At 61.5% G+C, this 15,068-nt stretch overlaps 1 protein-coding gene across 1 annotated transcript; it reads left to right on the forward strand.

Annotated features, from left to right (window-relative positions):
• The first annotated feature begins 981 nt into the window (after positions 1-981).
• Positions 982-13,709, forward strand: SNTA1 (syntrophin alpha 1). The gene is made up of 8 exons (XM_051633516.1): positions 982-1,284; positions 3,574-3,759; positions 9,932-10,130; positions 10,230-10,437; positions 11,012-11,142; positions 12,133-12,329; positions 12,406-12,593; positions 12,889-13,709. The coding sequence occupies exons 1-8, from the start codon at positions 1,017-1,019 to the stop codon at positions 12,979-12,981; spliced, it is 1,470 nt and encodes a 489-aa protein (XP_051489476.1). The 5' UTR covers positions 982-1,016; the 3' UTR covers positions 12,982-13,709.
• The last annotated feature ends 1,359 nt before the right edge of the window (positions 13,710-15,068 follow it).

Below are 15,068 nucleotides of genomic sequence, written 5' to 3' on the forward strand. Positions count from 1 at the left end.
TCCGAGGACGCTGTGGGGAGCACCAGGGATCTGGGTCCAGCCCCCCCGCCTCTCCCGCTCTATCTCGTGCTGCTGAAGCACCGGGAACCCGCATTCCCTGTCCCGTACCCCATCCGGGACCGGCACAAGGACCATTGGGGAGCACTGGGGTCCTCCCGGGGCCTCGTCCCGGGACGGAGCGGGGAGCACCGGCGGCTCGGGTCCATCCCCCGTGCCGAAGTACGGAGCACCGGGCAGCACCGGGGAGCACCGGGCAGCACCGGGGAGCACCGGGCAGCACCGGCAGCACCGGGGAGCACCGGCGATCCGTGTTCCCCTCTCAGTTGCCCTGTCCTAGGACGGAACGCGAAGCACCGAGGTCCCGGGTCCCGCTCCCGGTGCCCCATCCCGGGCCGTAGCGGGGCGGTGCGCGGGGCGTTGTGCGGGGCGGTGCTGGGCGGTGCTGGGCGGTGCGGGGCGGTGCGGGGCGGTGCGGAGAGTTGCGCGGGGCGTTGCGGGGCGGTGCTGGGCGGTGCTGGGCGGTGCGCGGGGCGGTGCTGGGCGGTGCGGAGAGTTGCGCGGGGCGGTGCGGAGAGTTGCGCGGGGCGGTGCGGAGAGTTGCGCGGGGCGTTGCGGGGCGGTGCTGGGCGGTGCGCGGGGCGGTGCTGGGCGGTGCGGAGAGTTGCGCGGGGCGTTGCGGGGCAGTGCTGGGCGGTGCGGGGCGGTGCGGAGAGTTGCGCGGGGCGTTGCGGGGCAGTGCTGGGCGGTGCGGGGCGGTGCGGAGAGTTGCGCGGGGCGTTGCGGGGCGGTGCTGGGCGGTGCGGAGCGGTGCGGAGCGGTGCGCGGGGCGGTGCGGGGTGGTGCGGGGCGGTGCGGGGGGGCGGGGCGGTGCGGGGCGGTGCTGGGCGGTGAGCGGGGCGGTGCGGGGCGGTGCGGGGGGGCGGTGCGGTGCGGGGCGGGGCAGTGCTGGGCGGTGAGCGGGGCGGGGCGGTGCGGGGCGGGGCGCGGAGCGGCGCGGAGCGGGGCGGGCGCGGAAGATGGCGGCGGGCAGGCGCGCCCCGCGCAGCGGGCTGCTGGAGCTGCGCGGCCCCGGCGGGCAGTGGCTCCGCGTCCTGCTCAGCCTGGCCGAGGACGTGCTGGGGGTGAGCCCGGCCGACGGCCCCGGCCCCGGCCCCGGGGACGTCCCCGCTGCGCAGCTGAACGGCGGCGAGCCGGGCTCCGCCGTGCCCGAGGCGCTCGCCAACATCAGGCGCACGGTCCGCGTCGTCAAGCAGGACGTGGGGGGACTCGGGATCAGCATCAAAGGTGAGGGTCGGGGCCTTAGGGGGGGGGTCCTGGGGTGGGGGGAGTCACCGGGCACCGGGACCTGTTGCTGCCGCCTTGCCAAGCAGGTCGCTGCCGGGCTCGGGGTGAAACCCCCGCGGGGAGAGCGGAGCTGGGGAAGGGGCTGGGCTGGGGGCTTCGCAACCGGAGCACTGCCCTGAGCCGCCCTTCGTGCAGGACAAGGAAGGGGACGTGTGGGGGTGACGGGACATGAAATGCCCCCCAGCTCATGGAGAGAGCAGAGCTCTGGGGTGCAGTGGTGACCGGGCAGCCCCTGCCCGCTGTGACCCGGCTGGAGCGGGGGTCCCGGCCTTTGGGAGGGGGTTCCTGCTGCCCTTTCTCATGCAGGGGTAGGGTGCTGCCTCCTGGGGCAGGTGGGACGCGCAGGGTACCCGGTTACAGGAAAGCTTCCCTTTGGCAGCCAAAGGGAGGGCTCTGCCAGTCTGTCCTTGTCCCCTCCGTGCTGAGAAATGTCGGCAAAACGGAGGACGTGGCCGTGAACTCCTTGGAGATCTACAGCTGGGGTGTTAAAACCCAAGCGCTTAGGCTCGGGGGAGTTCTGTGTCTAGGACGAGTGGGAAGCCTCCGTGTCACAGTCCCTGTTTCCCCCGGTGACTTCAGGCTGGAAACTTCTTGCGGCAGGGCTGGCGTTTCTTCCTGCCTTTGCTTTTCACGTGGCCCCGAGCATGTTGGAAACTCCGTGGAAGGAGGATGAAACAGGCAGCAAGCAAGGCACGGCAGGGGGTGGGTGAGGGGGTTGGTGACTCGGAGCGTGGGCAGGGCAGGGAGCGGGCCTGGCAGCCCCGGGGGCAGCAGCGGAGCCTCCGGACGTGGCTGCTCCTCCCAGCTCCCCGGGGACACAACTGCAGCCTCCGGGCCTGGGGACGTTTGGCCGTGTAGCTGTCTGGGTGCTGGGACGGGACCGGGATGGTGCCGCTGGCTGTGCCCGCGGGATGCCCGAGCCTGCCAGACATTCATTTTGGGAAGCATAAAGCCTCCTTCGTAAGAACCCCTTGGCTGCCAAGTTCTCCCTCGCCCTGTGGCTCTCCCAGGCAGGGAGGGACATCGCTTGGTTCCGTTACAACTTTCATTTTTTTTTCAGTGACGTGTGTGTGGAAACCAAAGTTTTCTCGCTCCAAACTGGGAGCTAGAAGCTGGTCCGGATGGAGGACCAGCCCTGCCAGGGGCACCACCGCTGCTGGAGGAGGGCATCCCTCCCCTCACCTGCCGTGTCCCCGTCACAGCGTGTGCCAGGCATCTGTCACCCGGGGACCCTTCCCCACAAGCCGTGTCCCGTGTTGGGTGCTGTGTGTGGCTGCTGGGCTGGCCCTCCCTGGGCTGGCAGGGCCGTGGGGAGCCGAGCTGGCCGAGGCTCTCGGCGTGGGCAGCCCCGGCTCCGAGCTGCTGCTGGAAGGAGGAGCCTGGAGCAGCCCCCGCGGTGGCCTCTGACAGCTGATAACCGGAGCCCTCCGAGAGGCTTGGCAGGCTCCTGAGCGAGGAAATGCCAGTGGCACAGGCTGGGAGCAGCCCCGGGGCAGGCGGTGACAAGAGGCTGGGCTCAACATCTCCCTGCGGAATGAGAGATCATCTCAGGGAGGCTCCTGGGGACAGGCTGTCCTGGGGTGTAGGGCACGTCGGGGGCTGCCGGTCCCCACTGCTGCAGCCCTGCTCCTTAGCGCTCAGGCAGCCACTCTGCTTGGATCTCCTTGTGGGTTCAAAAGTTAACGTGCAAATTGATCTCCTTAATCCACCCAGAGGTTTGAGTAGTGTCCTTTTACCTGCTGGTCCCCGTTCTCCAGCCTAAGTAGGGTTGCTGTGGGGAGAGGAGCAAACAGGTTCACTTCTCCCTGGCTTTTTTGCCTCTCCAAAAACATTCAGCTGTCTTACCTGTTTAGATGATGAAGTCCTGGGAGCAGGGATGGTTGCTCAGCACATGCAATTAATAATGCAAATAAAGACAGGCTTTCCTGCCAAGGTAGATGGGGCGATGGGCAGGGTACGTGTTTGTTGTGTGAGGAAATCTGTGACTGCTCCGGGTGGTTTTGGAGCAATTGTCTTCATCTGCTGTAAAGCCTCATGGTATTTTGGTTACTGTGGTTGTTACCAGTGTCCCATGGGCATCCCAGGGGATGGGGCAGTGGGATTATCCTGGCATGGAGTGGCCGAGTGCTGGGAGAAGGGCTCAGCCTTGCCAGTGGGTAATCCCCCTGCCCACCCACTCCTCTGCGTGCTCCAACAGCCACAACCACTTAGTTTCTCTTCTGTTCCAAGGTGGCCGAGAGAATAAAATGCCCATCTTGATCTCCAAGATCTTCAAGGGGCTGGCAGCAGATCAGACCGAGGCGCTGTACGTGGGGGATGCCATCCTCTCCGTCAACGGGACCGACCTGGCCGAGGCGACGCACGACGAGGCTGTGCAGGCCTTGAAGAAGACGGGCAAAGAGGTGGTCTTGGAAGGTGAGGAGATGAGGATGTGAAGTGGGACCAGGGTCCTCCTGCTTCTGAGGGGGTGGGTCCCCATTTTTCCCAGCAACACGCTGGGAGCACGGGGGTGGCACATCATCTGGGTGGGCTTTTGCATACTCTTTCAAATGGAAAAAAACCAAACACATGTGGGGGCTGGTTTGTTGGCTTCTCTGGAGAGCTGGAGGTGACTGCTGGGACCCTCCTGCAGAAGGAGAGACCTGTGCCACTGCTGGATGCCCAGTGGCTCCATCCCTGCTGCAGGACCATGGATGGACAGTGATGGGAGGCGTGGGGTGGCTTGACAGGCTTTGTGACTCCTCTGTCATAGGGTGTCACCCTGAGGTCTGTAGCCCCTGGAGCATGGAAAAACTTTTGTTTTTTTCCTGTGATTTTCATTTAAACCCACGTCCTCGTCTGGAGAGGGGCTGTGCAGCTCTGCAGGTTGATGCCAGGCAGGAGGGGGTACACTGGCACCCTGCTACTTGCTGAGCACCTCTTGGTTTGCTGGGGATGGGATCTGAGCAGGCAGGAGGAGCTGGGTGCAGGCAGGGCCAGTGCAGGGGTGCAGCCACAGGAGCGGCCTCCTGGGGCTTGTCTGGTAACTGAACCCCAACTGCAGCCCCCCTGGCCTGGCAGCTGAGGCCACAAACATCCCAGGGCCTGCAGCCCTCACCGTCCTGGGGGAGGCTGAAGCTGGTGCCCCTGGGCTCTCTGTTTGGTGCTGGCTGGTTTCTCATGTCCCCCAGCCCTATGGGGACTGGCAGGCTGTGGGAGCCCCCTGAACTCTGCTTGGGGGTGGGGGTGAGAGCTGGTGGGTGGGACCACGGGAGGGGAGGGACCCCGCTTTTCTATTACACTTTACGTCTGTTTCCACTCACCCACCTTCTGCCAGCCTGGCTGGGCAGGGGTGAGCACCCATAGTCTGTCCCCCAGGGGGGGACCCTTCCCCTCCTCTCACCCCTGTCCAGCCTCTGGGCCACCCCCAAGCTCACCAGGAGGGTCTTGGCACCAGAGACCCTTCCTAGTGCTGTTGTAGAGCTGCAGATCCTGAAGGGAGGTTTTATTTGGGAGCAGCACTCTGGGCTCTGCCTGGACAAAGAAGAGCTCTGTGTCTTCTACTGCCGGGGGCCAGCGTGGCTCCTGCTTTCCTGAGCCTTCCCCAGATTGTCTCAGCTCCAGATTTTTGTTTTTAGCTTCGCTCAGCCCTTTCTGCTGTGGGTTCCTGCTCTCCTGGGAGCCACAGGACCACAGTTCAGCCGGAGGAATGTGCTGCTCTGCACAGCTGCTGGGAGCAGATAGGGTTGGTGGTGGGGTTGGGTTTTTATTTTTTTGACCGAAGAGAAAGACAAGAGCCTCTTTCTCTGGGAGCCTGTGAAATTCCTCCCCATAAGTGCTGTTCTCAGACCACCCTCTCACTGGTGTTTTCTCTTCATCCTTTGCTTTGGCATGGGTTTCTTTTCTGCTAGAGGTCCTGTGGGAGGTGGAGATGAGCTGCCCTTTCTGTAGGGAAAAACTTCTCTCCCTGGGCCTCCTTCTCCTCCTCCATCTCCCTGGGCAGCCAGGTGTTGCCAGGTTGGGATGGTGACTTGGGGTGAAACTCTCCAAAACAGCAGAGCTGGGAGGTGACGTGTTTTAACCCAAATACCAGCAGTGGTTCCACGTGCCAGATCTCACCCCGGGCTGCTCAGCTGGGCTTCTGCCTCCTGTGTGTCACTGCTGGCCAGGAATGAGGACATGCAGATACCTCTTGGTGTATCCTGCCAAGACTTTTTTTGGATGTGCCAAACTCCTCTGTTGATATTTGCAGGAGGAGTTGGACTGTATTTATATTACATTGTTATTTCAGGGAGAGTTGCTCTCCCTTACCTTATTTTTCCCTGTTGGTTGTTTTTTTTTTGTGGGGTTTTTTTTTGGCATTGCTTGGTATCCAGAGACCCTGATAAACATCATTCCAGCTGCCCTGGTGCCAGGAGTGGTTTTCCCAGCGAGGCCCCTGTGCACAGGGAGAGAACTGGAGTAGCTGCAGGGCTCTTGCCTCCGTGGCAGCCTGAGGCTTGTTGGCTGCAGGGGAGCTCCTGGGGCTGTCACAGCTCTCCAGGACTTGCTTGGCCAAGTGATAACTTGGGAACTCGAAATTCAGCATAGCTAAGGGGTGCTGGGAGAACATAGCACTGGGGATGGTTTGGGCTGGTTGCCCCAGCTGTGGGAAGCCCAGGGAGCCACAGAGGGTGGAGATGGGCAGGGTGTGAAATACCCACAAAATGTAGGTGACCCAGGGGTGAATAACCCGTGATGTGGAGGTGAGTGGTGGCAGCCAGGATTTGTGCAGTTACCTGTTGCTTCAGGAGACAAAGCCCTGAGGTGGCTTCCAGGCCTCTGTGGGACACTGAAGTGAATGTCTTGTGGCAGATGTGATGGGCCTCTGGGTCTGAGCAGCTGGGCTTTGCCCTCAGCAATGCTATGTGTGCTCTCATGGTTTAAAGGTGGTAACAAGACAGAGCAGAAACAGAGGCTTTGGACCTGTCCTAGGATGATGCAGAGAGACAGTGAAGGTCCACAGCCTCCTGCCTCTTCCACACCTCCCTGCCCTGAAGCTTTGCTTTCCCTGGGTAGTTTTGTTTCTCCTCTTGTGGAAACGTGGCAGGTTGTTCCCCTGATCTCCCTGGGATCACTCAACCCATGGTCACAGCTGGCTGTGCAGTGCAGGTGAATGTTTAGGAAAGAGCTGGGGCATGGCACTTGGCACTGGGGGGGCTGGGACAGGGTCCTGGGGCAGGAGGGACAGTGGTAGAACCTCCACCCTGCAGTATCCCGTGGTGGCTCCCTCCCTGGGGTAAAAGGTTTGGAGTTCAGACAGCTGGGACCAGCAGCTGCTGCCTTATTGGTGCTTGGAGCCCGGAGCAGGGGACAGTCCCTGGGTGGGATGCTGGACAGGGTGGCTGTGGCAGGTCCCTGTGTGGAGCATTTTGAAAGCACGTGAAGTTTGCAGGTCACTTCAGAGAGTCTCTTCAGGATGTGTGTTTACTGGGCCCCCTGATTTCTTGTGTTAGTTTTGTATGGTTAGTCCTGAGGCAGGGAGGGACCAGCTGGAGATGGGCTTAGCATCTCCTTAGGCATCTCCAGGCCTTCCTTATGTGATGGCCACCCATATGGTTGGACCTTTTTGACTCACAGCACCATACAGCTGCTGGAAAGCTCTCAAGGGTGGGGAATCAGTGGGACCAATCCTGTCCCTGACTAGCAGCACAGGCTTAAACCTCTGCCCTGAATCTGTGTTGTCATCTTGGGGATGAAGCAGAGCATGCCAGCACCTGGCTGGTGGCCTGAGCAGCAGGTGGGTGCTCTCAAGCCTGCTGCTGTGTGTCTGTGTGGCAATCCTGGCTTTCCTGGCTGGAGGAGGTTGGTGGGTCCTCAGCAAAGCCCTCTAGGGTCAGGAGCTTGGCATTGGGCAGGTCATGGTGACCTGGGACTGAGCGTGCAGCAATGCTTGGTTTGGGCTTGCTCCTTGTCTTTGGGAGGGATGGGCTGGTGGAGGGGAAAGATCCATTACCCAAGAAGTAAAACTGAGGAGTTTTGAGGATTTTGACCTTTTCTGGAGTGCTGAAGACAAAAAAAAAAAAAACCCAAACCCCACCACATTTGCAGCAGAGACAGAAGAGCAGGGCAGACCTAGGGCCTTGGATTTAACGTGTCCTCACTGCAGGGTTCTGGGTGCACCTGATGCTCCAGTGATGCCACAAGCAGCTGCTCACCCATGGCCTTTTAACTCAAAAACTAAAATAAAGTTATCCAGTGCAAAAGCCCGAGTGGGTAGAGGTCCTATTGGTCCCATCTCCTCCTTGCAGGAGATGCTCTGTGGGACAGCAGGCACTGAGAGGGCTCTTGGCCTGCTGGAGAGGCAGGATTCCTGCCGAGGGATTTTGGAGAGGTGCTGGCTAAGGAGCAGAGGGCCTGGGTGCCCCAGCATGGCAAGTTGTTAATTAAAGAAAACCTCACCACTGTGAGAGTTAAGAGTTGCCAGCAGCAGAGGTGATGCATCGTGTGTGTAGTCTGAGTCATTTGCTTTAAGGAGATGGGTGTAATTGATGAATCAGTTCCATACCAGGCGATTCTGCAGAAGTGTGAAGTTAATGTTAAGTAACCCACCGTGCCCCGTGCTGGGGAAACTCCACCACTTCGTTTCAGCTCTGCAGGGACGGGCAGGGGAGCAGCGGCTGCTGCAGGGGGGGCTGGGGATGGTGCTGTCACACCGTGTCCCCAGGCTGTGTCCCCAGGCTGTGTCCCCAGGCTGTGTCCCCAGGCTGTGTCCCCAGGCTGTGCTCTGTGCCTCTGAAATGCTGCCTGTCGGGACAGCAGCTCCCATGGGACAGTGGCCTGGCCCCTGGTCTGCAGCTCCCTAGGGAGCACCACAACCCCCGCTGTGTGTCCTGGCTCCCTGGCACCAGCTCGGGACCCCCTCGTGTTGTGGGGACCCATCAGTGCTTTTGTCACCAAATCCTCCTGAAAGCCAAACACACACACACACACACACACTGGTCATTGCCTAATTCTCTGCGCCCTGTCCTGGGCACTGCTCCCCTCCTCCTCTGCTCCAGCAGGATGTGACCCCACCATTGCACAGCTCATGTCCTCCACGTGCCCAAGGAGCCACGGGCTGGCACGGGGACACTGCTCGGGGACACTGCTCATGTTTCAGCAGCTGAATGATATCTTTCTGAACTCCAATTAGTTCCCAGGCACCGGGATAATGGCCAGTCCCTGCTGCCAAGATTAATGACTCCGTGTAAAATCCATCCCGGCTGAAATGCCTGTGGGAACGTGGTTGCTATTTATACCAGGAGGTGCAGGGCACGAGGCTGGTGGCCCCTCGCTGCCTCCTTGGCCCCGGCGCTGTGTGGGGTAACCTGACCCACGTGCCACAGTTGGTGGCCATTTATAGCTGTGTCCCCAGAGCCTGGGGCTCTGCCTCCCTGCCAGGCCCTGCCGCTGCTCCCGGGAGGGATCTGGGGATTCAGAGCTTTTGGGGAGCTCACTGGGATAGGGGCAGCGGGGCAGCTGGGTGGTGGTGGGTGGGGTGAAGGATGGGGATGGTGTGCAGAATGTCTCTTGGTGGGAAAAGGGCTTTTTTCCTGACACAAAACCGGGCTGCTGTGGCTTTGCTCCAGCGATGGGGCTGGTCCACCAAGCAGCCACCTACAACAGCTGGCTGCACAGCCAAGCTCGTGTCCCCCTCCTGCCACTCACGCTGCTGAGTGGGACCTGGAGCGAAGCCAGTGGTGATGGCTGAGGACGTGGCAGCAGCCACATGTCTGTCCCATGGTTCTTTCCCCCAAAAAAAGCCCATCTCCTGGTACCCCCAGGGCAGGACCATGACTGGACCCACAGGGCTGTGGTGTGCTCCTCCTCAGCTCAGTCAAAGCTTTTTGGCTGGTGCTGCTGACCTGATTTTCAGGATGTAGCTGCGGGGCCCCATCGGTTCTCGATGACTTCATATCCCCCTTCCTCCAAACCTCAGGAGCCAGCTGCTATCCCAGCGCAGCTCCGAGGGCCCTGGCACTGGAACCAGCCTCGCTGGGGACTGAAGGCTGGTTTCTTGTCCCGAGTTTATAACTCCTGGGCAGGGCTGTGTGAGCTGTGAGCACGTAGTTTGAGGCTTTTCCTGGGGCCAAGCCACGTATTTGAGAGCTGCTGCTCCCAGCTGGCAGTGGGACCGGCCGTACCAGCACAGTTTGGACTGTGTAATTTTGGCCTGGGACTCCTGCCCATTCCCCACCCCCTGGCTCCTTGTGCTGCCCTGGAGACCTGATCAAACTTGGGTATGTGAACTGATCTGGGTTAAAGGGAATTAAAAAAAGGGGGGAGAGGCCGTTTTTACCCCTTCTGGGGGACTCCCCGAGCTGGGATAGTGGGGCAGAGGCACCGGGAGGATCCTAGGTGTCATGTCACCCTCTGGTATGCCCCTTCCTGCAGCCACAGCGATGCTGGGCAGAGGACATGCTGCAGCACCCGTGGGTGATGGCTCCGGGGTGGTGGCAAAGGAGGTACCAGCTCTGGTGCAGGGAGGGCGCAGAGGGTCTCAGGGGGGACAGATAAATGCGGGCGGGCAGGATGAGGCCGCCGTGGCCTGTGCCCTGCCCTCAGCCAGCCGCTTCCTCTCTTCCAGTGAAGTACATGAAGGAGATCTCCCCCTACTTCAAGAACTCCTCCACGGGGGCAACGGTCAGCTGGGACCCCTCTCCTGCCGCCCCGCAGAAGCGATCGTCCCCCCTCCTGCCCCCCGGGGAGCTGCGGGAGAGCAGGACCGTGCCTCTCAAGATGTGCTACGTGTCCCGCAAGTGCCTCCCCACCGACCCGGAGCACAGGTCAGGGCCCGGTGCCGGGGGGGTGGCCGTGCCACCGCGGTGCCCCGGGGTGACCGTGGGCCAGCGGGGACCCAGCGGGGGGGGGCCGTGTCCCTGCAGGTACCTGGAGGTGTGCTCGGCCGACGGGCGCGTTGCCCTGTTCCTGCGGGCCAAGGACGAGGCCACGGCGCAGTCGTGGCTGGGCGCCATCCAGGCCAACGCGGGCGCGCTGCTGCCGCGGGTGAAGGAGGAGCTGCGGGCCCAGCTGGCGGGCGCTGGCTCCGTCACCGGGCGGGATGTCAAGCACGTGGGCTGGCTGACCGAGCAGGTAACCCCCACACCCTCTGCTGCTCCTCGCCACCGTGCTGCTTGGTGGCCCTGAACACCCCCCCACATCCATCCACCCACCCACCCACTCATCCACCCACCCACTCATCCACCCACCCACCCATCCTTCCATCCACCCATCCTTCCACCCATCCTTCCACCCATCCTTCCACCCATCCTTCCACCCACCCATCCACCCACCCATCCACCCATCCACCCACCCATCCTTCCATCCATCCACCCATCCTTCCATCCATCCACCCATCCTTCCATCCACCCACCCATCCATCCATCCATCCATCCATCCATCCATCCATCCATCCATCCACCCATCCTTCCATCCATCCACCCATCCTTCCATCCACCCACCCACCCATCCACCCACCCACCCATCCATCCACCCACCCAGCCATCCATCCACCCATCCTTCCACCCACCCACCCACCCATCCATCCACCCACCCACCCATCCACCCACCCACCCATCCATCCACCCACCCAGCCATCCATCCACCCATCCTTCCATCCACCCATCCACCCACCCACCCACTCACCCATCCACCCATCCCCTTACAGCTCCCCAGTGCTGGCACCAGGAACCTCTTGGCCGTCCTGACGGAGAAGGAGCTGCTGCTGTACGGGAACCTGCCGCAGAGCCGCGACGCCCTGGGCAAGCCCACGCACAGCTACCCCCTCATCGCCACCAGGTCGGGGACACCCTGCCTGCCCTGCGTGGTGGACAGGGTGGTGGCAGGGGCTGGGGTCAGGGCAGAAACCCAGAGGTGGTGGCAGGGGCTGGGGTCAGGGCAGAGGCCTGGGGAGGACAGCTGACCCCCAGGGTGGTGGCAGTTTCTGGGGGTGATGGTAGGGGCAGGGGGTGAGGGCAGAGCCCCACGAGTGATGGCAGAGGCTTTTGGGAGGGTGGTAGAGCCCAGGGGTGGTGGCAGGACCATGGGATGATGGCCAGACCTCAGCGGGTGGTGACGGTGTCTAAGGGATGGTGGCAGGGCACAGAAATTGGTGGTAGAGCCCTTAGGATGGGGGCAGGCACTGGGGACAACCAGTGTCCAGGGGTGGTGTCAGTGTCCAGGGGCGCTGGCAGGGCCGGGGGGCTCAGGGCTCGGGGGGTCTCACCGGCGGGTCCGGCCGCGGGAGGTGCGGGCGGTGCGCGGGGCTGCAGCGCCCCCTGCCGGCCCCGCCGCGCAAACACCGCGCGGTGCGGAGCTGAGCTGAGCGCGGTGCTGAGTGCGGTGCTGAGTGCGGAGCTGAGCTGAGCGCGGTGCTGAGTGCGGTGCTGAGTGCGGAGCTGAGCTGAGCGCGGTGCGGAGCTGAGTGCGGTGCTGAGTGCGGAGCTGAGCTGAGCGCGGTGCTGAGTGCGGTGCGGAGCTGAGCTGAGTGCGGATCTGAGCTGAGCGCGGTGCTGAGTGCGGTGCGGAGCTGAGCTGAGTGCGGATCTGAGCTGAGCGCGGTGCTGAGCGCGGAGCTGAGTGCGGTGCTGAGTGCGGTGCTGAGTGCGGTGCTGAGCGCGGTGCGGAGCTGAGCTGAGCGCGGAGCTGAGCGCGGAGCTGAGCGCGGTGCTGAGTGCGGAGCTGAGCGCGGTGCTGAACACGGTGCTGCGCGGTTCTGAGCTGAGCGCGGAGCTGCGCGCGGAGCTGCGCGCGGTGCGGAGCTGAGCTGAGCGCGGTGCGGGTCCGCAGGCTGGTGCACTCGGGGCCGGCGAAGGGCTCGGCGCTGTACCCCGCGGAGCTGTCGTTCGCGCTGCGCAGCGGCACCCGGCTGGGCGTGCAGACCCACCTCTTCAGCCTGGAGAGCCCCCGCGACCTGGCGCTGTGGACCCGCCTGCTGGTGGACGGAACCCACGGGGCGGCCGAGCTGGCCCAGGAGGTCTCGGCAGGTCAGCGGGGAGCTGGAGGGGCGGGCAGCAAGGGGGGCAACCACCATCCCAACCCTAACCCCGTCCCCCTCCCCAGCCTGCACGTGGAAGGGGCAGGATTGCACCCTGTCCATCCACATCGACAAGGGCTTCACCATCTCCACCACCGAGCCGGGGCTCAGCAGGACCGTCCTGCTCCAGCAGCCCTTCGAGAAGCTGCAGATGTCCTCTGATGACGGCACCAAGATGCTCTACCTGGACTTCGGTGGCCCGGAGGGAGAGATTGTGAGTTGGCTTGATCCTTGCCCACCCCCCCCACCGGCCCCGGGGGGACAGGGGGAGCAGAGCACCCTGTGCACAGCACCTATCCTGCCCTGCTGGGGGTGGAGGCATGGCTCATCCACCCCTCCCTGGCCACACGCAGCCCCCTGGAAGGCTGTGGTGGGATTTTGAGGGGCTAAGATGGGGGGGGGGGGGGGGAAGGGGGGTGTGTCCCTGCCCTCCCTGCCGCAAGCAGAAAGCTGATGGCTCCACCAACAGCCCAACCCGTTGCAAACGTGCCCCTTTTCCTTTCTTGCAGCAATTGGATCTTCACTCCTGCCCCAAAACCATCGTCTTCATCATCCACTCCTTCCTCTCGGCCAAGGTGACCCGGCTGGGGCTGCTGGCGTGAAGGTGGAGCAGAGGGGGGGACAGAGCACCCCCAGCCCCCGGCCCACCTGTTCACCTCAAACCCCGCTCGAAGCCAGCTCGAGGAGACCAGAGCCCCTGCCGGGCCAAGGAAAAAAGCACCGTCCAGCTGGGAAAAAACAACTCCCGGGGCGTTTGGGGTGAAATCCCTCAAGATGGCAGCACCGGGACTTCTCCGGTGTCTTCTTCCCTTCCTTCCTCCCACTCCAGCAGCTGGAGAAGCCGGGTCGGAGCCCGCCTCGTGTGGCCACGCGGTCACCACCCCAGTGCCTTGTCAGATGCTATTTTCTGTAAGAAGAACCCGTTTGTATGGATATTTTATATTTATATTGCCCGGTTAAAAATGCTGACCCGGCAGCTCTCGCCCACCTGGCTCGGACCCCCTGGAGGTCTCCCCAGGTCCTTGCAGCACAAGGGTGTGTGCACAGGGATGTGTGTCTGTCCCCCAGGGGGACAACCTGAGGGCTGGAGACCAGAGCCAGCTCCGGAGCTCTTGAGGGATGGGAGCTGCAGATCAGCTCTGTTTGCCAAATTTTCTCCTCTGGTACTGAACGATTGGAACCACTTTTCTTCGCGGGAGTTGGACGGTTCATTTTGTTTTGCTGACTCCTCCTGGGTCACTTTATTTCTTGCTTGAGGGGGGGAGGGTTGGCAGGTGGCTGCTGGGAAACACCTTGTTTTATGAACCAAAAGATTCTGCATGAAAATGCCTTTTTTTTTGGTTTGGTTTGGGTTTTTTTTTCGGGTTTTGGTTTTTTTTTTTGGGGGGGTGGGGGGGAATCTAATAAAACATTGCAGATCACAACCAGCAGGAGCCAAGATGTGTCTCCTGGTTTTGCTTGGAGAAGTAGAAAATCTGTGTGTGGGTGATACCTGGGCTGGGCCTCGGGGTGTTGGATACCAGGGGAAGGAAGGGGTTTGGTTGGAGGTGGTGGTGATGGTCTGGGGGTGCTGGGCACCCTGAGGTGGGTGGGTTTTAGTTGGGGACAAAAGGTCTTTTAAGGCTGGGTGTGCAGGGGGGGACAGGATGGTGCCTGCAGCAGCTTTGGCAATACCAGGGGGGTTTGAGTGACCTTTGCTTTGTGGGCTGGGCTGCTCAGCAGAGGGTGGGTGTCGTGTCCAAACTACAAAAAGTTGTGTGTTTTGCTTGTTTATATTTTTCTTTTTTTTTCCCAGGATGAGTAGCTGCCTGGCTGGGTGGCAGCAGGGGCTGTGAACATTGCTCCCTCCACCCTTGCTGGCACAGTGGGGCAAGAGGGGGCAGCCCCTGTGGGGTGGGGATGGTCTCCATGGTCTCCTGGCACACCTGTGGTACAGCCAGAACTGACCAAGTGCTTCCTGGAATAACCTCAACCACTGTTTGATTTTAATTATTCCTGCTGGGAAGGGACCTTGAAGATCATCAAGCCCAACCATAACCTAAATCCCCCAACCATAACCTCATCTACCCCTTCAGTGCTTAAGTCATGTCCCTAAGCACTATGTTACCCAGATGAATCCCTGTTAGGGTGGGGCTTGGCACTGAAAAGCCTTTTCTCTCCCAAAAAGTGAGGGGCTGCTGCTGGTGAGCTACAGAGGGTGCCCAGCCATGGCCAAATTCTCTCCAGAGCTTCTGGCTCTCTCTGCTCCAGTGATGGAGCCTCCTCTCACCCATGCTTCATGTGGAGCTCCAAGGCTGTGGGTGGACAGTGATTGGCCTTTGAGGTCTCTCTAGCAAGAAGCAAGAGGACAAGAGGAAATGGCCTCAAGTTGCACCAGGGGACATTTAGTTTGGATATTAGAAGGAACTTATTCACTTAAAGGGTTGTGAGGCACTGGGACAGGTTGCCCAGGGAGGTGGTTGAATCACCATCCCTGGAGGTGTTCAAAAGACACGTAGAGGTGGTGCTGAGGGACATGGTTTAAGCACTGGACTTGGTAGAGCTGGGTTAGTGGTTGGTAGAGCGAGGTTATGGTTGGACTCGATGATCTGAAAGGTCTTTTCCAACCATAAGGTTTCTGTGACTCTTGTAGGCCCCCTTAGGTACTGGAAGGTGCTCCAAGGTCTCCCTGGAGCCTTCTCTTCTCCAG

This window comes from Apus apus, chromosome 15, assembly GCF_020740795.1.
Source record: "Apus apus isolate bApuApu2 chromosome 15, bApuApu2.pri.cur, whole genome shotgun sequence".
NCBI lineage: Eukaryota > Metazoa > Chordata > Aves > Apodiformes > Apodidae > Apus > Apus apus.

Bases quoted from the DNA above. Each gene is read 5' to 3' on its own strand.
- SNTA1 (XM_051633516.1), top strand. From the start codon at position 1,017: ATGGCGGCGGGCAGGCGCGCCCCGCGCAGCGGGCTGCTGGAGCTGCGC. The intron at 3,760-9,931 runs GTGAGGAGATGA...CCTCTCTTCCAG, and splicing joins CAAAGAGGTGGTCTTGGAAG to TGAAGTACATGAAGGAGATC. The intron at 12,330-12,405 runs GTCAGCGGGGAG...CCCCCTCCCCAG, and splicing joins GGCCCAGGAGGTCTCGGCAG to CCTGCACGTGGAAGGGGCAG.